The sequence below is a fragment of the Apis laboriosa genome, unplaced genomic scaffold, assembly GCF_014066325.1.
Source record: "Apis laboriosa isolate Shangri-la unplaced genomic scaffold, ASM1406632v1 scaffold47_cov149, whole genome shotgun sequence".
Classification (NCBI taxonomy): Eukaryota; Metazoa; Arthropoda; class Insecta; order Hymenoptera; family Apidae; genus Apis; species Apis laboriosa.
In genome coordinates, this window is record NW_025223437.1 from 537,483 (window position 1) to 562,527 (window position 25,045).

Below are 25,045 nucleotides of genomic sequence, written 5' to 3' on the forward strand. Positions count from 1 at the left end.
CAAAAATAATCAAAATCAAGAATATAGAATTATTTTACGATTGATTACACTTATATATTTGTACATAATTATTGAAATATTACAATATTTTATTTAGAAAATACTTATAATGCTCTAAAAAAAACAATTTATTAATGTCATATTATTTATCAATATATTTAAATATAATAAACATCATAGTACATTTAAAATTTAATGTTCATGACCAACAGAATAATGATAAAAAACATTTATAACCAAAAATATTGAAAAATATTAGATATAGTAATAAGAAAAATATTTTTATAGTAGCATGATATATTGATACACACATACACAAAAAAAAAGAAATTTTTAATAATTCATATATATCGAAGATATCAAATTCTATTTAAATATGTATATTATATCAAAATTTTTATATATACCAATTTTTATTATAAATATTATAGCATATAAATTAATAACTGCTTCAAATTAATTATTATAAATTCTACAGTAAAATTCCAATAAAATTAGAAAAAAATAATAAAATTACAATTAAATTTCTATGTTACTGCGGATGAAGCATTAAGCAGTATAGAATAAATCGCAAGCAACCAATGCAAATGCGGCTGCGCCTGAATACGACAAGCGGCCTCGAGGCGCTGTTCGCGCACGAACTCTTCAGTCTTTTTGCTTCCCATTTTGTACCGTACAGTACGTCCACCGAAGTACTGACGTTTCGCTGTGCCATCGCATGGCCGACGTGTGCATTCCGAGGTTCACTTTCGCGTGGTACCCGCTGTGTCACAAGTATCACTTTTAAAACGTAACACTTGTGGCAAACATCAACATACTGATCTCAAAGTGAGTGAAAAGTGTGGTAAACGATAGTTTCATTTTTTGGAATAGAACAGTAATTCTTTGTCGAACACGTTCTTTCTGACATAATCCGGTATAAACTGGATTGAAGCAGATTCATCGATAAACGGATTGATCATTCATTTCAGAGAAAAATTCCTAGATCCGGCTTTCACGTCGACGTGGACCACCTTTCCAGGCTTTGTCCCGTTGGTGATAAACGATTAATTTAGTAGCAACTCATAAGCCGCGACCACGCGACACAACGCGCAGCTATGTCCAACGAGGAGACTTCCGCCGACCGCAATGTCGAAATCTGGAAAATCAAGAAACTTATAAAAAGTCTCGAAATGGCTAGAGGGTAAGTAGGTCGAAATTAATATTGCCGCGCCTTTTCTTATCAGCTGTTCGATTTTCTATCTGCACATATGCTTTAAAAAGCATGTGGTAAATAGGAAGTAACGAACTTTCGTTTCTAATCAGAAAATGAATTTTATGTGATATTATATAAAAAATTTTATAAATTTTTAAAATTCTGAAAAATATGTTATTTTTTTATTGTCTTATTATTGAATTTTTTATTACACTAAAAAAATATATATTTTATTAATTTAATATTAATACAACCTCATACAAATAGATTATTTTATAATATAGCGTTGTTTATAATATATATTTATCATATATCAAATATCTTATTTCACAGAAACGGGACTAGCATGATTTCATTAATTATCCCTCCAAAAGATCAAATATCAAGAGTAAGCAAAATGTTAGCAGATGAATTTGGTACAGCATCAAATATCAAATCTCGTGTAAATAGATTGTCTGTTTTGGGTGCAATTACGTCTGTACAACATAGGCTAAAACTATATACTAAAGGTAATTTTAATAATTTCTTATATTGTAAAATTTATATAAACATTAGATATATTTTTAATTTATTTTATTATATTTAGAATCAAAAATTTACAAGTGAATTCTTATCACTAATATTTATCATAAATATTTTCTTCAAAAACAGCAATTATATATAATTATATATTGATAATATTAATTACATATTATTACATATTTTAGTGCCTCCAAATGGCCTGGTGATATATTGTGGTACGATCGTAACAGAAGAAGGAAAAGAAAAAAAAGTTAATATTGATTTTGAACCTTTTAAGCCTATTAATACTTCTCTTTATCTGTGTGATAACAAGGTATTATTTTATAATTTTGATACATGATAAAAAAATTTTTGAATTAAATAAAATTTTAATATATCTTTGATTTATAATATATGATTTTTAATATATGATTTTTTTTAGTTTCATACTGAAGCACTTACAGCATTACTTGCTGATGATAACAAATTTGGTTTTATTGTCATGGATGGTAATGGAGCATTGTTTGGTACGCTACAAGGAAATACTCGCGAAGTTCTACATAAATTTACAGTAGATCTTCCCAAAAAGCATGGTACATGATACTATTTAATAAAAAATATTTATATATGTATATATGTATATATATGTATATGTTTACTGAAAATTATTACATTAATTAATTAAATCTAATTTTAGGCAGAGGAGGACAGTCAGCACTTCGTTTTGCTCGGTTGCGTATGGAAAAACGACACAATTATGTTCGAAAAGTCGCAGAAGTAGCTACGCAACTATATATTACTAATGATAAACCTAATATTGCTGGCTTAATTTTAGCGGGTAGTGCTGATTTTAAAACAGAACTTAGTCAATCAGATATGTTTGACCCAGTAAGTTGATGGATATTCATGATATATACAATTAAGTTTGTAAATATATATTTTTCAAATATAACTTAAATTTACTGTAATTTATATTTATATTTTTTATTTTAGAGATTACAAGCAAAAGTTATAAAATTAGTAGATGTTTCATATGGTGGTGAAAATGGTTTTAATCAAGCTATTGAATTAGCTGCTGAATCTTTGCAAAATGTAAAATTTATCCAGGAAAAAAAATTAATTGGTTAGTATATTTATCATTTATGTTTCTAGAATTTTCTATTTTAAAAATATGAATTTAAAAAAAGTAATGATGGAATTGTTAATTTATTTTAAAAATAATATCAATATTATAACTATCTAGGTCGTTATTTCGACGAAATTTCGCAAGATACAGGAAAATATTGTTTTGGTGTAGAAGATACATTAAGAGCATTAGAATTAGGTAGTGTAGAAACTCTCATTTGTTGGGAGAATTTAGATATTCAACGATATGTTTTAAAAAATCATACAAATGCAGAAGAAAAGGTTTTACATCTAACACCAGAACAAGAAAAAGACAAAACTCATTTTACTGATAAAGAGGTAAATTAAAAAATTTTTATTATTTAATTAGTAAATTTAATTAAATAAACAAATATAATTAATATTAAATATTCTGTATTAAATTTAGAGTGGAGTAGAATTAGAACTTGTAGAATGTCAGCCTTTGCTTGAGTGGTTAGCAAACAATTACAAGAGTTTTGGTGCCACTTTGGAAATCATTACAGATAAATCTCAAGAAGGTTCTCAATTTGTAAGAGGTTTTGGCGGCATTGGAGGTAAGTTTTACTTTTTTTTTTACTTGTTTTTGGGGCTACTAACATTATATTTGACTGAAAGTAATATACTTGAAGTAATAATTTGTATTCATCCACTCGAAGTACATACTAACTGAAAAGCGGCTGATTCCACTTTGATTAGCTAACCTGTAAAACAAAGGATATAAGTTTAATGTTGTGTATATATAATAAAACTTTCAATAGATTTTTAAAATGTAGTTGAATCTTGAGAATTTTCTCCAAATTTTCTTCATTTAAAATATTTATTACAAACGAAAAAGTAGCAAGCTTCAAGAATGTGTCTTTATCAAGATATTAAATAAATTCATATATTTGAAAAGTAAATGGTATTAAAGAAAAGTTAAAAATATGAGTTTTAATTATGGAGTATATCTTGATGCATAGGAATCCTCCGCTACAAAGTTGATTTCCAGTCACTGCAGGCTGATGAGCCTCTTGATGATGTTGACCTCGATGATTACTAATTTCATCTGTGAAATACTCAAAGTTGACCAGGTAGCTCTTTCTCTGTCTTGAGTGCATTCGTTTACATTTCGTGTATTATAGAACATATTACTTTCAGAACTGGACAAATTTATCAAAATATTTATGAGCCTAGTATATATATACTTAAATAAAAACAAAAAAATAAAATAACTACACAATATAATTATTACATTAATTAATGATAATTTAATATATTAAACCCTCACATGATAATATTCATTAATAGTTTAATTATGTTAATGTATATCAAATAGTTTGCATTTTAAATGTAGACTATATCAAATATATATATATATATATCATTTTATGATATAAATCCTATACTCATCATGAAGAGATCAATTGTTAAAAATCATTAATATAATATTACTATTGATATATTATGTTATTGAGACTTCAAATATATGTATCATTATGGAACGATAAATTTGTCCAAAAAAATTTGAAGTTTCTTCTGTTGGATTTCTCACTGAATAGTATAGTTCGATACTTCTGTGCAAATCTGTAGTATATGTATGTCTCTTCTGATGAGTTTGAATGTGAATATAGATATTTTTAGTTGTGAATTTCGAGGTATAATGTTTACTTTTATAAATAAAAAGCCTGAAAACTTTGCTGTCTTCTTTTTTTCTTGGTGGTACAAAAATTAAGAAAATCTTGTATATACATATATGAAATATGGATAATTGTATTTGAAGAGGGTGAGTTGAAGTATTCCAGTTTTCCAACTTTTGTCTTGAACATTATTAGACACTGTTTTTTTAGTGATTGTACATTATATTATTAGTAATTAAAATCAAACTGTAGGTACAATACACATCAATTTAATTGAAATATAATATTGCTTATTTTCATAAACACAATTATATATTTTTGTTTTCTCATGATACATTTTATTTTAAATTTTTGTTGCATATTTAAATTGCATAAATTTTTATATACATAAAATTAATCATAATTTAGACATATAATATAATTTTATTGATTCTTGAATTTAATGTAATATGTTCTCAAAACATTACTATGAAAATATTAAATTTATCATAAAAATACATATTTTATTTTTTCTATTATTCTGAATATACAATATATTACAATATAATAAATTAATGTATAAAAAATAATTGGATAAAAATTAAAGATAAAGATAAAAAATATTTAATTTCACAAAATATTATTTTACGCATTACATATTGTAATAATAATTTATCGAAGTATATATATGCGTATGTGTGTGTGTGTATATATATATATGTGATTTTCGAAATAAAGTCTAAACCACTATTTCTTATTTTATTCTGCAATAGATATATATAGAAAATTTTCTTTATATGCATGTAATGCTTTTTAGCTATTTTATAGACAGATGATATTTTAAATTCTTTATATATATATATCTATATATATTTATCTTTATTTATCTTTATTCTTTTTTTTTTCAATTTTAATAAATTTAAATAAATTTTAAAAACATAATATTTTTTTAGATTTTTAAATAAATTACTTAAAATTGATAATATAAATAAATTACATAAAATTGATAAATAAGAATATAATAAATATCTATTGCATTAAAAATATCATAATATGATTAATTTAAATTTTGTTAGAATTATACTTTTTATTAGAATAGATTTATAATTTGATAATGTATATATTTATATTTTGAAACTTTGAATTAGAACTTTGATTTAAATTAACTTTAAATAGAAGTATTATTATGAAATATTTTATTAAATTATATCTAATATTCATATAAAATATATGATATATTCATATGCTTTGTTATTGCTTGTATAAAAAAATAATCATAAATTGTTTGCTGCATGTTATGCAATAGGCAAATATTTATTTCATTACCAAAGATAAATTATGATTTTATGTTCCTTATAAATACTTGAAGTAAATATTATCAAAAACAAGAAAATAATATTATTTCTTTGGTAATGAATATAAAATATAATTAAATAATCATTGTTCATGTAATAAATAGCTAGGCTTTGTTAAATTGTTAATCGATTTGATCAAGCATAAGTACTAATTGATGGTTTGTTTCTATTAGCTTGCATATTGGGAAAGGTATAGTAATTGCTTTTTATTAATTTAGTGAAAAAAAAGCTGTGAAATTATTAAGCCTTATTACTACATTTAAATATATTTTGCTTTAGAATGTTATACATATAAAAAATGATTCTATTTATTAATAACATATAATTTTTTTATTATTAGCAACAGTATCAAGATTTAGTTATAAATATTATATTTATTAAATTTATTATTTTATTTTTGTTATTAGTAAGATTATTAATTTATAGAAATATTATATTATTTAAAATTATAAATTGTAATACATTTAATATATAACAACATGAATAACTGTTTATTTACACTATAATTTTTTATTATAGTATATTTTTTATTATCTATTATTTTTTTTATTATAGCGGTTATTTTTATAAGTTAGAGTTAAATGCTTATTTATATTTTTAATAAAATTATAAATTAGGATTATTAACTAATATTTTTTAAATTACAATTTTAAAAGTATTATATTCATTACATGTATAACATTCATTTACATTATAATCATATTATCACTATATATATATTACATCTTGATTTTATGATATTATGATCTTTTTATTTTATAAGTTATATCGAATAACTTTAAAAATAACAGTGTTTTTCTGTAATATTTTCTAAACTATTATTTCTTTTATATTATATATTATATTATATAATATGATATATATTATAATTAATTTTTATTGAAGAATATAATTATATTTATGAATTATTAAAATATTGTTAAAAATCTGAAAAACACTGTATACAAGACATTGTGCATGATTAATAATTATCATTAAATAAATTTTTAATAATTATATTAAAATTATTTATCATAATTTTTCACAAATAATTGATTGTAAATTTTATATTGATTGTAAATCAATTTATTTATAAAATCTATCTTTTTCTAAAGAGCATCATTTGTATTGTATTATTTAAATATTTTTCATTTAATTTTATAATTCACTATAATAAAAATATTATAATTAAATTTTGTCTAAAATAGTATTTTGTTAATATGTTTTACAGGTATATTGCGGTACAAAGTGGACTTTCAGAGTATGCAGTTGGAAGATGTTGAAGTTGATACTTTTGATCTGGATGATTATTAAATCTGTGACTCAACAGACAGTTATTTTAGCTTCAGAGGAAAACATAATTATATGTTCTCCCTTGCATCATATTTCAAGAGAGGCACATAGAAGGACATGTTTATAAAATTTATTATGATGCAACACACACATCATGAAATTATTCATTAGATTTCATTCAAGCAATTCATAGTCGATACACAAAGGTGAAAAGCACAAGACGTGACGCGCCGATAATCCATGTCCATAATGAAAAAAAGGCAACTCGAAGACTGTGACACTTAATTAAGCCAGCTTGATACCTGCCTATCTCACACCACATTATCTTGTATTACAGTTACATTCTTTAATTATTCACATGGATTTATTTAAATAATTACACGCGTTACAGTGCTGAATATGTTTGTACAGTACACGGTCGGAGATATATCATAATTTTGTAACAAATTGATGTTATCATCTCGTCGTAAATTTTACAATTGAGAAGAAGAAAAAACATAAAAAGATACTCAAATAGCATGAGGATGAATGTAGCGTTATTTTTGTTCAGATACAATCATGGATAAGCTGTAATAAACTGATTATCATGAACATGAAGTTGCGTATCGTGTATTCTATACCGATTACTAAATTCATATGAATAATGAAGAGTTCTGTATATAGACTTAAATTTTTAATGGCACTGTTGCCTTAGACATAAGTTAAGATCGCGTAATATCCCAGGAAAATAAAATCTTTCCGTCTCATCGAGTGATACACATATAAACATATAAGAAATAATTTTTCGTATCTACATTAACTTTGCTGGCTCTCGACTCTTATATTTTGTACACTCATAATTGTATATAACAAATTCTCCGCAAGTGTATCGAGATATATCTTTTCGATTGTTACAACGGTGCACTCTATTAGTAAAGAAGTATCTTCTGCAATATTTAAGTGGCAGTTATTGAAAATATTACAAAATTTATTTTAACATTGTTAATTTAAATTGCTTATTCATATGATGCCTTTGTAATAAATAATAATATGTATGTATAAATGTGAGAAGAATGAAACGTGCAATTTTGGTGAAGTATCTTTTATGAAATATCGCTGTATAGTAAAGAAAGATTTGCAAATATTGTGAATCTTTTGATGAAAATAATGTATTGTTAATTAATAGTATAATTAGATTATTTATACTATTATAACGTATGTGATGCAGGGATAAAGCTTTATGAAAACTTCATCAAAATAGAACGTTCAACAAAAATGACCTGGCTTATGGTATGTGCACAACGAATTCTAAACATGATGGTTTAAAAGTATTGTATCTGTGTATTGTCTTCAAGGCAGCGAAATGTTGAATGTCAGCTTAATGTTTCTTTAAATTTTTATATGTAAACATTCTTTCAATAGGAATCTAGATAATTATTTATTACTATATCGGTGCGATTATTTCTTCTGTTTAGCAGAAGATTATTTTAAGTATACAAGATTTAGTTCTATAATAATTCGGTAAATGTCTGAAAGAGATTAGGGAAAATCTGCGTAATATTAAATAATCTTTGGTTCTTTTTTTTTTTTTTTTTTTTTTTTTTTTTTTTTTTTTTTTTTTTTTTTTTTTTTTTTTGTTTTTTGATTTTTATGTAAGGTAAGAGAAAATGAGTATGCAAAAGAATGCGCATAAAAAAAAGATTAGACGTCGTTCGTACATTTCATTTAAACCAATCAATGACGTACTTAGATTATGGCTTGCCTATGATCTCTTCCATAAGCATAGTTGTATAATCTGCTAACAGATTTATAATTTTTGGCAATCTTATTCTCCTGTATTGCTACAAAATATTTTTGTTCCTTCAAATGTTACATTTATCTAGCAAGGCAATACAAAGATGTAATCGTTATAAGTTTTGCTTAATCAAATTTTTCAGAATATGAACTTATTATTACCTCATATTTTATATATATTGTACGCATAAAGTACATTTGTGCTATGTCCTAAAAATTTTAACTCATCTTTGAAATGAATTATGAATGGTAAAAATATGAATTTTAAAATTACGTAAAAAATTGTTGGCCGTACCATGATACACGTTCTATTAACCCCAGAAAGACCGAGGCTCGAACCATGTAAAAAACTAATGAGAGATATACTAAGTTCACCTAAGTTTTAAAAGCAGATATTTTAATAGGATGAGTAATTTTGGATTATGCGGAATATGACATATATATTAATATTTTGTATGAGATTTTTCATTAATAATTTATTTAACCCAATCGCGATACATCAGAATTTAATCCTTCACAAGTTTCGTATATTATTACACTATTTGAATGTTTTTTACATATATGTCGTTTACAATTAGTACAATATTGCTTTGCCTTGGATAAGTTATATTTTATTCTTTTATTTCGTTTCCGATACATTTGTAGCAACATCCTTTTCCTGTTGGTTTTTTTTGTTTTATTTTTTTTCTTTTTGCAGTTAGCTCCTTTATTTTTTCTATATTATTTATTGTATGCTTTTGCAATCTTGTTACATTAGGATCCCTGTCTAATTGCTTTTGAATCAATTCATTGAATAATTCTTGTAAGAAAATCTTTCGTATGTTCATTTTTATTACTCTAATTTAGATTTGCTATTATAAATAAGGAATATGCATTTAGAGCAGCAATATTTAATAATGTATAAAACAGAGAATTCATCTCCGATTTTCACGTTTATATGAATATATTCTTGCCATTTGGTTTATGACAAATTCCTCTTCGTTGCAGTGTAAAATATATTGGTATCTGTTTTTCTATCAATATATCTAATTATCGATTTTTCTATGCGAATCTTTAAACGATAATAAATAAATTTTTAGAAATTTTTTGAATGAAAAAAAAAAACATTTTTCAAATTTTGTAAATAGTGGACTCGAGGAAGGCCTTTCCCCTTCCTCCCCCGGTCTTTCTAGGATTAATAATATTTTGTGAAGTGATAAAGAGGGATATTGAAATAATGATAAAATAATAGTTTTCAATATTTAAATAATATCTATTAAGATGAAAAATATTTTAATTTTGGAAATAGAAATCACTTAAATAACAAAGAATTATAGTATTAATTTATAATTTTTTCTTTAATTTATAATTTTCAGGAAATTAATTCATATGTCATTACAGTTTTGTATTTTTTAATACGTAATTTAAAAATATATTATTTATTTTACGATTAATAATACAAAATTGTGAAAAATACAATTTTGTAATGTTAACAACTAAAATATTTTGATGTTCTTCTTCAAAAACACATGAAATTTGATAATTAAACATTATTTCCAATTTCTCTTTTTTCACATACTTATTACAAAATTTATACAGAAAGAAAATTAACGTATCGTTAATATCAAAATTTAATAAGAATCTGAATAGAATATGAAAAAATGAATAAGAAATGAAAAATACAGTCTATGTTTCTCATGCAAAAAAGTTGCTATTAGAACCCGAAAATGTCAACAATAATAAATGTTTTCACAGAGCATATTTAAAATAATTACTTAAAAATATTTTAAGATTGTAAAATAAAAAAATAAATAATAATAGTAATAAAGAGAATAAAAAAATAGTTTTTAACATTTTTGCTCTGTGATAATTTCACAATAAAGGATATTTCCGGGTTCCAATTATAACGTCTTTTTACATTTTTGTTAATATTTTCCCTTTTTATACATATACGTAAATTTTACTTATATGAAAGGACAGAAAATTGTCTTTATATTATTGGTAAAATATATTTGCCTATAAGATGAGGTGCTGTTGAATAGAAATTTGAATAGAAAAATGAAAAGAAATTGGCATAATATAATAAAAAAAATTCTCATAATCATTGAAATACATTTTATACCATTTTATACCTAATTTTAATATGTACAATTGGACGAGTATATTTAAATGTAAATATTTTTTTAATTGCTTTTGAAATAACATTCATCTTGTAAAAATATTAAATTACATTTTTACATGTACACACACACATTATATATATATATATATAGAAATTTCATTAATATAAAATTTTTTTTTTATTTTACTTTTGTATATTTTACATATATATTAAAAAAGTATAGATATTAAGGATAATAAAAAACAAACAAATAGAATTACATTTATAACATAGCATACAAATTAAATAGATGTAAAAGTTTTAAAAAAGATGTCACTCTTTTATATATATCATTTATAAATTTTCAATCAGCATGATATTATTTGTCATCATTTTCTGGTACTAAGAGATTAAGATTGGCATCTTTGATGATTGATCCTATATAAGTTTCTTCGTCTCCACGTATGGATAATGCGGTGATAGAAACATTTGTTTTTCTTTCATCCATCATTGCAGCTTTTATCCAATTTGAACTGCTGCATTTTATACAACTATGCGAAGGTATTCTATCTAAACTTACAGTTCTATTTCCACAATCTGCACATTTAAAGAATCTTTTTATTGCATCAATAGCACGCAATGGATGTTTTTGATCCTTACACATGTCAGAAGCAGAAAATGATATATATTTACAAACTAAACATTTAACAGCTTTACAAGGAATTTTATAAGTAGTTAACATTTTTTCTTCTAATTTTTCTTTCATTTCCAGCTTATTGAAATATTTATCTTTTTCTTGCTCATAAGATTTTTCAATAAGATCAGTATGAGTAGACTTAGTTTGCATCATTTCTTTAAATTTATCTGATAAGATATTTGGTTTTTTTATTTCTTGCTTTTCATCATTTTCTGTCTCTCTTGGTCGTTTTTTCCCCCTTTCTAACTTTTCTTCTTTATTCAAATGTACTTTATTTGGATCCTTAGGTTTGATTTTTCCATTTTCTTTAACCCAATTAACTGCATTTCTTTTAGCAATATTAATTTGTTTTTTAGTTATAGGTTCTGACAAATCTATTATTCCTCTATGACAACCAATACCTAAATGGGGATTTGAAGAAAGCATATTTAAATTTTTTTTTTCTATATTATTATTTTTGCAAGAATTTAAAGATGCTTGAGATAGTAGAGCAGCTTTCCAACCTCTTGATTTGTTTATTTGTTCAAAATTTTTTTTTAATTGTTGTTCTGATATTCCTACTTTTTCATTTTCATCTCTCATATTATTTAAATTTTTATTAATTAAATTATCATTTTTCTGACTTCCTGAAAGTAATGCTAACCGTTTAGCATCTTTTTCTTCTAATTTTTTGCTTTTCATTGCAACAACAGTATGAAATTCAGGCATATTGTTTAAAAATGGTTTCTGTTGTTGTCGTGTTTTTTTTTTTAACATATCTATTGAAAAATTCTGAGTGTTACTAAATGATTGTAACTCTGCTCTAAGAGAACATTTTTTATATTCTTTTTTCACATGATATAAACAAAATTCACAGCGACTAATATTTACAATAGAATTACATTGTTCTCCATTTTTTTTCTTTGATTTGCATTTTCCCATATCTTTAGATTTACCAAGAATCATGATCCTTTGAGGATTATCAATTGCTAATGTAGCTAAATCAAAATTGTCTTTAGATTCTAAAATATTTGGATTAAGAATACCTATCACAGTTCCAATAGTTGTTTTCCAAAGAGTTTTATGAGCATTACTAAACATAAAAAGACTTATAGTGTTTATATTTTCAGATAAATCACTTATTTTCCATATAGAATATGAAGTTCCTTTTTGAGAAGTTTTTGGTAAAGATTTATTTATTAATACTCCTGCAATTACCCAATCTTTCTCTATATTTTCAGAATTAAGATGATATTTTATTTTTGATACTGTAACTGCTATTTTATCAATCATACGTGCTTTTAATTCTGCTGAAGAAACAATTGGATTAATGATTCTCAAACCAAAAAATGGATCACTATAAATATCTTTAGAAATAACTGTGATATTATTATTCATATTTACATTTTTATTAATTTTTGTTGCATTAAAATCAAATGTTTTACTATTTGTTTTACATGATAATGGTTTATCTTCATTCTTTTTAATAGTTTCTTTCTTTAATAAAGACTTTATATCACGTCCATAACTAGAATATTTTTGTTTCTCAAAATAACGTCTATCTTCATCATCTGAAGAATCCAGTATATCATCATGTATTTCACTTTTCTTTTGAACATTAATAGATTCATTTTCATTATTTAATTTAGAAGTATTATCTAAAAAATTAAAGTTTAATTCTTTCAGAGTTTCTTTTGGAGGTGATTTATTATTTTCTTCTACTTCACTATTAGCTAGAAGATCATTTAAAATATCACCTATATCAGAATCACTATCATTATCCATTTTAAATATCTAAAATAAAATTATTTGTTATATCTCTATATGAATAAGATTATTTATCTATTTTATTATTATAAAAATATATTATTAACCTTTATTACTTACAATTTAAAAGAAAAAATATTTACTTCTAATGCAAAATAATAATTATAAAATGAACACTAAACAAAATTATTTTTTTAATATTATCAGTTTATTAGTTTAATAAATTCCACAAGCATCAAGCTATATAAGTATTAAATCACTTCTAGCCATTTTTCGCGCCATTTCTTAATAAGAGAACAAGTCAAGTTTTCATTTATACGATTGAAAATTTATTTTTTTTTATTTTAAGTAAATATGAATATAATTATTTTAAGTAAATATGAATATAAAATTTCTTCTAATTTGCCTAGTTAATATTATAAATAGGAAACATTAAATCCTTTTTAAATAAATGTAGTGAATTATTCAAAAACAATATACAGATAACGAATGGACAATATACAGATAACCAATAAAATTAAACATTCAATATTCGGTAATAAATAATATAATATCTGCAATTTTAAATATTGTTATATTGTGTAATTAAAATAAAAAAAGTAATTATTTCAAGGAATTTAATATTTCAATAAAAAAATTAATGACTCAATATTTTTATCAAAAAACTACGAATTTATTATTTAATAACAATGTTTGATTTTGCTTGAAGAAAATTATATCATCAATATACTTGAGTTGAAAATCAGATATAGGTTAATCTGAAATATTGAGGTTTATTTATATATATATTAATGATTTTTTAGTGAAGGTTCTTTTTAAATTAATTTATAACATGAAAATCATATAAAATATTTATTGTAGACATTACAATTAATTTGAAGGATATTAGAATATTTTTTATAAAAGTAAAAATAGTATTAAAATTCGTATAAATAATTTTTGAGAATCATATTTTTTATTCTTTTTTTTTTATATATTTCAAGATAATATATGATTTTTGAAATTATATATATTTGTATATTGAAAGAAATTATGATTTTTTATTATAATTTTATTAAACAAATTATTAAAAATTAAGACAATATGTATAAATTTATAGATTCGTATATTCGAAATCTTATTTTATTCAATAGTAAAATCATGAAAATAATGAAATAGAATGTTTTTTAAATCATTATGAAATATTATTTTAAATATATGTTTTTGAACATATGAATGATTATTGAGCGAGATAAATATAATGCATGGCATGCATGTACGTCTTAAATTTATGCTGCAGTAATCATATGCAAGTCATTTCATATTTTTTTACATAAGCTATCATATGCAAAAATAATTGTATTTAATTATTATTACTTTGTGTTTATATGATGGAATTAGACTAAACCATTTAACAGTAAATACGGTTATTCTGTATTGCAGCTGTAGAACCAACGATCGATTCAAGCAATAAGTTATCAATAAAACATTTTCTTCAATATATGTCTATCAAACTTACAGTATGCAAGCATATTACTTTCTACATTGTGACTACAGTTTCTTTCATAACGAGAATTTTTTATTTATTTTTTGTTATATTTTCTGTTAAAAAAATCATTTCTTTAATATATAATTTTCAAGAAATGTTCATCTCATATCTTTGTTTTTTAACGAACTATATTGATTATTTATAATTGAAATTCAATATAATTTCTTCTTTAAAATAAAGAAAATGAAATTAAACATTTATTTTATCAATATTAAAAATTTGCTTTAAAAAGAATTGTTTCTATTTAAAAAGTTTTATTTAAAATCATTATTGTTTTTTAAAATTAAAAAAATTAAAAATTGAAAGAAGAAAAAGAAATAGAAAAATCGAAAATAAGAATTAAAATATGTTTTATCGTTTTGAATCATTCATCTTTCCGAGAAACTAATGAGAAATTTTATCAAATTTAATTTGAAATAATTTGCGATACGAATACCAATAACATTCTTCACTTACTAATCTCAAGGAAAACAGTATATGACTTCCACCTGTCATAGGGAAAGCATATGGTTACAAAGTTTTTCGAATTGAACGGAACGCGCAGTGGTTCTCTCTCTTTCTCTTATTCCATTCGAGAGCTCAATATTACTTGCATTCTATGGAAAATACAGATTGTAAAAGAAGAAATATATATATATATTTCAGTTCAGTATTATCGTAATAATGTTTTATACAATCAGAAATTTATATTTCTACTAGAAATGAATAATAAAATTAAATATAAATTAAATATAAAATAAAAATATAAAATAAAATAAATATACATTATTTTTTCAATATTTAAAATTAAAAAACTAGTGCTATAATAATTTCTAAAAATAATATCTTCTTGAGATTAAACATATTTTTTATAAATATTCATATTTCTCTTAGATTTACTTTAGATATCATAAAATATTAATATTTCTAAATAAAATATTCAAAAAAGTAAGTATACATATTAAAAAATAAAAATCGTTTACATATATGAATAAACTTAATGCATAAAAAAGGAAATTTATGACTCGTAGGTATCAATTTACAGACGATCGATTAACCTCAGTGTATATTGTTGAACGCATCGCGGTGAAACGCGCGCTCCTCCATATAACGTACAACTAACCATAGCAACGTTATTATCAACACAATTTCTACGAAGTTACATTTTCGTAGAATTAAGGCGCGTAACAAAACTGGAGAATTCTTCATTTTTGTTTCCTTAACGAACTCGGTCATATCTCCATTTGATAGTACCAGAATTCACAATTTCCTCGCTCGGAGTCATCGCCAGTATCGTCAGAGGAAAAGGTAAAATAGGGAGGGCGAGTCCCCTCTAGGCGCGTGCCTTGCCCCTTGATCCCCTCATCATACCTCGTGCGTGACCCCCACCCCTGTATACCACCCACTCACCTACCCCGACCCAGTAGCCCGTGGGCCACCCCACCTCGCCCCACCCCAACACCGACAGCGATTCGACCCCGCGCGCGCACCCGTCTCAAGCGTCGTGTTCGTTCGCAGTCCGTCAGTCTATCGGCAACCTGCGTACCAGTCGTGTCGCAGTGCTTACGTAACAATATATTATTATTATTCTTACTTGCCTGACCGGTGTGTTGTTCATTTATAAATCGCGGTCTACGTTTTTTCGTTCGTCCCTCGCCGAGTTATTCGTCTTTCCTGCTCGGTCTCTCTAATTGGTTAATCATTATATAATTGTATACATATACAGAATCAATCAACGTAACATATATACATATCTTTCAATCTACTACATAAACGCAAAGGAATATAATACAAATACACATAAAAAACATACGACAAACGCACGCGCTGCGCTGGCGAAAAACGCGTTTTATGTCTAACGCGAATTGTCGTTACCTGCTTCTTGTCTGCATACATCGCCGCGCTGATACATCCGGATCCAGATCGTCGGTCAACGTTACCGTGCTCATCCATCTCCGTTCGCGTGATCGATTAATACGCGATTAATCAGTATCGTTTAATAAACGTGAATATAACGGAATACGTGAAGAGAGAGCGGATTATACCTCGGTGCTGCATGGGCTACTACCTGCCGGTAGATGAACAAGTGTCGTCGACGAATTACCACGGTAGAGCACGTTCTCTGGGTTTGGCCCTCCTCCACGGGCACGGTGTATCGATTGCTCTAAAATAGACGCGTGGGAACACCTGCAGGCTACATACACATTCTACCTACAACTCAGACCGTCTCGTTCTCTCTCTAGCCCTCTCTCTCTCTTACTTTCTCTCTGCATCGGTCTTTCCTGACGCCCTTGCAGCGCGTGACAGGTGCAACGAGAGTAACGGTAGCAGCACCGCGCTGTTATAGGGCTGGAGGTGGAGGAAGTAGTGACGGTGGAGGTGGAGGTGCAAGCGACGAAGAAGAAACATAACAGGAAGCGGAAGAAGCGAAACGACGAAAAGGAAGAGAGAGAGAGAGGGTAGAACAGAAGAAAGTAGAACCGACACACATACATACGTGCGCGCGCGCGTTTAGATACGGAAAGGAAAGGAGTAAAGGTGGAGAAGGAGGAAGGAGGCGAAACGCCTGGGTTTCTCGCGAGAAAAGGGTTATTTCCAGTGATACGTCCTGGAGGCGCCTGTCGTCTTCGCCGGTACAACCATAACGCCGCCCGCTTTAAAACGCCCGAGACGGGATACGGTGGACTCATCGCCGCCACCCGCTCGAACCGCAGCCCCCGGAAACCCCGGACCATCCAGCAAACTCGCTTGCATCATGGACGCACCGCTCTCACAGAGTATGGACTCCGTCAACACGGTGGCCACCGGTGAAGACGAGGTACGTATACTAACTACACTGTATATTGTATCGTTAACGATGCGCCTGTGCATTACGCACGATCCTCTCTCTCTTCATATGTAGTAAAGCCGCCGATCGCTTCCTCGTTTCACCCTTCTCCCTTTCTCTTCGTTCGTCGCGACAAGACCGCGCGTGTAAATGTTTCTATACATTTGCATTGAGTATCCAACTTCATACTTCCTTCCTTCCTTCCTTCCTTTCTTCCTTCCTTCTCATCACTTACCACGGTTACTTTCTGTCTTATTTCCACACTCGCCATATTGCTTATTTCTCTCGCGCCCTCTTTGTGTACCTCTCATTTCGTTTTCTCTTTCTTTCTCGTTTTCTTCCCTCTCCTTCTCTACCTCTTGCTCTTTCCAGCTCTTTCCTCTTCCGTCCATCGTATCCCTTCCTCTTCGTCCCTCTTTTCATAGTTTGCACGTCACGAGACGCGCAGGCGCATTATACGCGCAAACTTTACGTGTGTTTCATGTTGTGCTGTAGTGCATATACATATAGTTATATACATATATGCGACTGAGTTCCGCGTAAGCGTGTGTATAGAGAGCGGTAACGTTTGGAACGTGTATATGGTAGAGAGAAGGCGGGAATTCGATCGTGCACCACAATACACAGTGTGTGCCGCAGGTGACTCGTTTCCATCGTCCGCTCGATCGGACGGTAGGATGGCTGGTTAGGCTGGTTAGCAGGCCGGCTTCCTTCCTCACAGCCAAGCACCTGAGAGAGTGACGCGCCATGCCAGACCACGCTTGTTATTGATTTTTCCGCAACGCGAGAGCCGCGGAGAGCTAGCTATACGCTCTGTGTCACATCATATGCTGTTGGATTATGGTTTGTCACACGACATATGCATTATCAGAGGCTACTTACATACTGCAATCGCGCGAACCTAACTATTGGAATTATATAAATGATGCGTACACATATATTGAAAGTATTTCTGCGTGTTTTATTCAGTATATATATTAAATTTAATGGAGTGCGAGATCGTGTTCACTTGTGATGTACCGATCGATCAAATTCAACAATTATTGCAAGCCCCTGTCTCATGAACATTTCTCAATTCTTGATAAACTTTTACGAGATTTGTTGTTCTCTCTATCGCTGGATAGAGAAATTCTGGATTTTGTGATTTATTAAAGCTATTTGTGTATTTGCTCAAATACACAATTTCAAATATATATTTAGTATTTTTAAGTATTATCAATATTTGATAAATGCAATGATACGTGAAATTTACACAATATGTTAAAGTAATACATATATCAGTATATTTTTAATTAAACATCAGTGCTCCTTTGTAAGGTATCTTTTATATTCTATTCCATTTTAATTGATTTTACATCGTTCTAACGTTCACGTGACTCTTTTACCTCAGAGGGACAAAATGGAGTCGCTACTGACAATAGGATTGGATCAAAGACGATTTATTATTCACGATATAGAATTTCTCTTACTACTACCATCATTGTCGAAAAAACTTTACTTACTTCTCCGTAAACTTTTTATCTGTGTGTTATATTCAAGTACTTTACACACGATCGATCAAAAGAAAAAAATAAATACATTGAAGAAAAAATTAAAAACATTCAAAAATTCGTGTTCGCGAATCAGATTATTGTTAATCTCGTGAGGGATGTTGCACAATTATGTGAAATATAGCGATACTTATTTTCGTCCAAGAACAACATTCACAGAATTATTCCTGGCAGTTTGTTTTCTTGTGTTTTCAACACGTTGTCTCTGATAAATCAATAATTTTTTCGTCGCGTATCTTTCAATTCTTTCGCACTCTTTGGATTCGGTCACGTTTCGTATGATCGGACGATCCAATGGATCGCGATTTCAACGCGGAGAAAATCACGATTTTCTCGCTTGACCGGCTTTGGACGATTTGTCATTTAGATCAGGAAGAGTGATCTATCGAATAGAAACAAGCAACTCGAGAGCAGGAAACTTGATCATCGTTTTGCTCGATTTCCTTTTATGATTCTTTTCCGCGTATGTTCTTCCGCATTGTTAGCAAACAGGAACATCAATGCTCAATTAAAGGATTATCGATGAAGATCGATTTGTTCGTTGAATCGTTAGCATTTGAGAACGTGAAAGTTAATGGATGTTGTTAATGATCGACATTATCGTTTGTAATTATAGCCTGTTAAAAGATAATGATAATTTAACAGTATTTAATGATATTTTAATTCATTTTTTTAATAACATTCTTTGCCATAACTTCGTTGATAAATAATGAATATTACGAGATCAAAATTTTTTTGTAAAAATTTATTTTGAAAAATAATTAATGGAGAAATTATAGTAAAATTAAATTTTTTAATGTATGAAATGAATTTATAATACATTTTGAACGCAATTTCTGGATAGAAATAACAATTATATAAATACGAAATTAAACTTGCCTTTTGTATATTAAATTGTAAAAGCAGATTCAGATTTATTTTATTATTCTATGCTATAACAGCACTTAATATAGGCGTGATTAAATATCGCACAAATGCATTCTTTAGGACGAATGAAACAATATATATTAATATTCTTTTCAATTGTCCTTGATTTTTAATTTACGATTATTAACGTATAATTGAAAATTCAAAGAATTAAAAAAAGAATTAACTTTATCTCAATATCCCAACGATATCATTTTATGATAATAATCATTCATAAATTACATTAAAAATTCACTAAAAAATCTGTTCCATTCCATGTATGAAATCCGAGTTTTTCAACTCTGTACTTTCCATCTGTATTTACCACAATCAGTGAAATAAGACATCGCAAAAAAACTTGATAATCGTCCATAAATCACCAAAAAAATACCCGTTAAAAAAAGTCTTTTTTCCCCTTATATCAATTACGAGAAACATGATAAAATTCGAGTTCCTCAACTCGACAGTTCCGGTACTCAACCAACGGAATAAGCCGGTGAAGAGCGTATAATAAAAATTATATATACTCTGAATCTCGGGATCCTCGGGTTCGTAATTAAAATTTAGCCAGTGATCTTGAGATAAAAAGTGTGTACAGTTTTTTTTTTCCAGTTGGGAAGGGAGAAGTTGCGTGATTTTTACCCTCTGTTCGCCACTGTTGGTGGTTCCTCTTCGCGTTTGTCGCCATCGAGAAAAACCACGATGGGTAGGGGAAAAATTTAATTCTCGCTATGCAGTTGATAAAAAAGATATTTGTTGCGTGATGAGGCCACGCTTGGATGTAACGAGGAAACGTTTTTACATTTCCCACGACCGTTTCGCAGCGAAAATTCAACAAAATGGCCACTATTTTTGCATCCGTTTCTTTCATTCGCTATAGAACGAAAAAAACAATCAACGAATGCTTTTGAATTTACGTATCAAGCCTGTTAATTATTAATAGATGTTGGATAATATATTTTTTTTTACATAGATCATTTTTCGTGAAAACGTATAAATATATTTAAATTTATTTAAAAAACGTTCAAATCCTTCTTCGTTGCATTCTAAGCGTTTTATATGTTTCTTTTGTCGAAGTGACAAAAGGATGAATAGAAGTGCAGTGCACAGCAATAATTAGAGATTACCTTGATTTAATTGCGAGAGCAATGAAAAATCGATGAAAATGAAATATTCAGAAATAATGAAAAATTATTGAAAAAAAATGGATGTACAAAAAATATATTATAAAAAAAAAATAATTAAAATATTTATATACATTTCATTTAAATTTAACTCAAGATTCCAATATAGGTATTTGTTCTAAATTTTCTTCACTTTGTTGTATTTTTTCTTTTGTTTTAAATATAGAAAGATCGAATTTTACGCCCTTTCGAGATACGCTATTAGCTTGTTTAAGTTGGTTTTGTATATGTACTATAGGAAACTTTACAGCTTTTGTACAATCAAGTGAGGCTTGTTTAATCGTAACGAGATAAAGATACTTGCCTCGAATTTATTTTTACGAACATGGTTATATTTCGAGATTAATTTTTCGAAAAATGATATCTTATTCTTGTTAATATTATTTTAGAAATATAGATTAATTATTTTTATTACTTGTTATTGTAGATTATAGAATTTATATGTACATATATATATATTATTTTCATAATATCAGATTTTTATAGTCATAAGAAAGAAATCAAAAGAAATCATATTATTAAAAGAAATAAAATTGTATTTTGATTAAATTAATCAGTATATGAATACTACACTGTAAATTATACATTATACATTTTATAACTGCTTTATATAAATACATTTCAATAAAAATCAATATTAATTGAAAAAATTTAAAATCGATCAATTTTTCATTGGCCAATTAATATTAATTATCAAGATAATTGTAATATTGTGAAACATTTGATCTCTTGCACGTACAACAATTTACTCTGCGTCATAAATTTTCATCTATCAAACTCCATTCACCGTTCAAGAACAAAACTGCTAATTTTATCATTGATCCAAAACTATAATCAGCCCGTATTAGATCGCATTCGACGCTTAGAAATTATACATCTGATCAATTATCGAAACAAATTTGCCCGATATCATATTCTGAATCGAAGTGATAAATTACTTGAAGCGAATTAAACACCGGTTTAATACGAACATTCGATCACGTATGATAATTGGAAGGCGGAAGTGGCGATCTCCGGATATCAATTCGAGGATTTAAACCGCTTAACGAACCCTTGCACGGATCAATTTCAAAAATAAGTTCCACGCGGTGGAACTTCGGTTCGCGGTCAATTAGCCTCGAACGAGCTCATTGGAATTTTTAATGTTCTCCCCCGGAAGTCAGTGCGCGTCTGGGAAACACGTGGAACAAATTTTCGCGATGAAGAAACTGAAGTTCAAGAGTCAAGGTATTATTTTTAATACCGATCGTTCTGATGTTTGGTATGTTTGCACACCACGAATGATTTTCCATCGAAAGTACGATTTGAAATAATAATAGAAATTTTGCAATTAACATTGTGCATGGGAATTAGGTTAAGGAAAGAATAGTTAAGATATTTTAATTTTAAAGTTAAAAAGAAAATTTGATTATCGTTGAATAATTCTTTGAAGGATTCGTTGAAATAAAATTAAAAATGAACAACTTATAATATACCTAATAGTACTAGTAATATACCTATAATAGTATTTGAAAATTTTTGTATATTAATTTTTATTGTATTTTTACTTTTCAGTGAAGATTTAATATTTTTTATGTTACATAAGTCATACCTGTCGTTCCATATTTTATTGCAGATGTCTCATAAAAAGGAATCATGATATTTGTTGAAGATATTAGCATTTTCCATTTTTTTTTTTTTTTTTTGCTTTGAATAGAAATTAAAAATTAAATTTTTTCTTTGTTTTTCCATCTTGAATAGAGATAAAAAATTCTCTTGGTCATCTCATTCCCACAAAAATAACAGTGTTAGGAAAAAAAAAAAAAAAAACAATGTGAATTTTCGGTGGATTTTCAACCAGAATTTCGTTGTTTCGAAACGCAGAAAATTTTCATGTTAGGATTGCGTAATGCAAAAATCGATGGAATCACGAACCGTGGTCGATTGTATAACGATCGGAAACGCTTTCCAGGTTTTCTACGCTCTGATTCATTTTTTTTATAACAGTCTGGATGCGTTAGAGATCTACTCTTTGGAAAATGTGGCGAGCGCAATGAAAGAATTAATTTTCTAGTTCGACGAGGACGATATAAAATGGAAATTAATTTTGTAACGCTTCTTGCCTTTTCGTTAGTATGTTCACGCTCGATAATCAATTTAAGCGGGATGGTTGCATTTTTATTTTTATCAGAATGTATAGAAACATCTGTTGATTTTTCATTTGAACGAAAAAATTTGTTCGCCAATATTTAATATTCAAAATGACTTTATTCACAACTTTGTATTTATAGTATACGTGTACGAATTTATTTCTGCCAAATTCACTAAATTGCGTTTCTCAGCTTTCAACCGTATATATTTTAAGTAAATTAAATTTTGAACAATATTTGCATTAATATCAATTAAATCTATCACTAAATTACACAAATTTCATATAACGAAACTATAGAGTACTATAATATATTAAATTCAATTTTCAATTCTACGTTGAATTTCAATATTTAATGTGGATTGTATACAACAAAATGATTCTAAAAAGTAAAAAGTAATTTCATTGTGCATATATATGTACATATATGAATACAAAGTTTCAGACATTTATACTGTAATCAATCAAATAAGCATGACGCTTGAAAACAATAGGTACGAGTCATTTTGTGTTCGTAACCCTACCCAGTGGAGGGTTACTATTTCCTCTGCACATTCGTTCTTCGATTATACAAAACTTTCAAAAGCACTGACTATTTCTTTAGAGAAGCAAACTTCATCATTTTCCAACGCAAACTTCATTTCAAACTTTATTCACAAAATCAAGAAATTTCATTAAATTGCATAAAATCACAAAAAAAGTAAAATTTTTTATCTTATGAAAACGACATCTTATTAATCTAAGATTTCGGATCGTTTCGTCATGGAACATTAATTAATCGTATAAAATACTAAATGTACTAAATATATTTCAAATCAATAACTTTTGTACGTAGAGATGCGATTTTAGATAAATTATAGGTTAGATTACAATTTTCAATACATACTTCGTAATAGTAACGTTTCCGACCGAGTGAAAACACAATTTCAATCGAAACATCCGCCATGTTTTCGCGAGAACGACGCGACTAGCACCAGATTTATCCGTGCGTGCGAATACGAATTTCGGTTAATTTGCACGCATTAACGTTTACTTTCGAAATGTCCAAACCTCGGTTGCAAGTTGTTGCGCACGTGTGTACGTGTAAATTAACGCAACGCGTAGGACTGGACCGCGACGAATCTGAGGATAAAGGAGTGAGAGAGAAAGAGAGAAAGAGGGAGGGCATGCGTATGAAACATGCGCCAATATAAGATGAAAAGAGTCAAAGTGACAGAGAGAGAAAGACGGAGATACATGGAATCGGTGAGAGGTTAGTTCTCTTTATGCACGCACCTGCACACATCAATGAAAGTTAACGCATAATGTGATACCGTGTTGAACCTACGGCTAAGAGGATAATGCCGTTATACCTCGTACTCGATAACTATTTGCCCAGTGAATTTGAAATATCTTTGTCGATTTTTTCACGGGCCGATGGAACTTTCACGGAGTCTCGCACTCACCGTAGAAACGGCACTTGCGCATAAATCCTGATGATTATGGTGTCTTCGTGTGTGGATATACGTCTTAGGTCTCTCTCTTCTATAGTCTCTATGTATATAGACATTGCATGTATCCGTGTGTTTCTCTCTCATCGCCCT

General features: G+C 27.8%; 3 protein-coding genes across 5 annotated transcripts in view; 2 read left to right on the forward strand and 1 right to left on the reverse strand.

The window, feature by feature from the left end:
- The first annotated feature begins 579 nt into the window (after window positions 1–579).
- On the forward strand, window positions 580–9,298 carry LOC122716595 (eukaryotic peptide chain release factor subunit 1). 3 transcript variants are annotated; one of them, XM_043939842.1, is made up of 11 exons: window positions 580–828; window positions 972–1,183; window positions 1,529–1,704; window positions 1,903–2,030; window positions 2,139–2,289; window positions 2,394–2,584; window positions 2,690–2,819; window positions 2,940–3,160; window positions 3,249–3,396; window positions 3,802–3,912; window positions 7,003–9,298. In XM_043939842.1, exons 2-10 carry the CDS (start codon window positions 1,098–1,100, stop codon window positions 3,879–3,881), a joined length of 1,311 nt encoding a protein of 436 aa, XP_043795777.1. In that variant the 5' UTR covers window positions 580–828; window positions 972–1,097; the 3' UTR covers window positions 3,882–3,912; window positions 7,003–9,298. The 3 variants fall into 3 exon arrangements, with proteins under 3 accessions (XP_043795777.1, XP_043795778.1, XP_043795776.1); XM_043939843.1 differs by lacking the exon at window positions 7,003–9,298 and adding an exon at window positions 3,980–4,007; XM_043939841.1 differs by lacking the exon at window positions 3,802–3,912 and having other exon boundaries at window positions 583–828.
- A 1,900-nt stretch (window positions 9,299–11,198) lies between these two features.
- LOC122716610 (protein MCM10 homolog) lies at window positions 11,199–13,536 on the reverse strand. The gene is made up of 2 exons (XM_043939863.1): window positions 13,481–13,536; window positions 11,199–13,387 (listed from the first exon to the last, which is right to left on the reverse strand). The coding sequence occupies exon 2, from the start codon at window positions 13,376–13,378 to the stop codon at window positions 11,297–11,299; it is 2,082 nt and encodes a 693-aa protein (XP_043795798.1). The 5' UTR covers window positions 13,379–13,387; window positions 13,481–13,536; the 3' UTR covers window positions 11,199–11,296.
- Window positions 13,537–16,434: 2,898 nt separating this feature from the next.
- The window catches only part of LOC122716649, a 184,335-nt gene continuing 175,724 nt past the window's right edge, over window positions 16,435–25,045 (forward strand). The window contains exon 1 of the mRNA XM_043939925.1: window positions 16,435–17,685. Within this exon, the coding sequence (XP_043795860.1) occupies window positions 17,623–17,685 (63 nt within the window). The 5' untranslated portion in view covers window positions 16,435–17,622. The remainder of the gene's footprint in view (window positions 17,686–25,045) is intronic.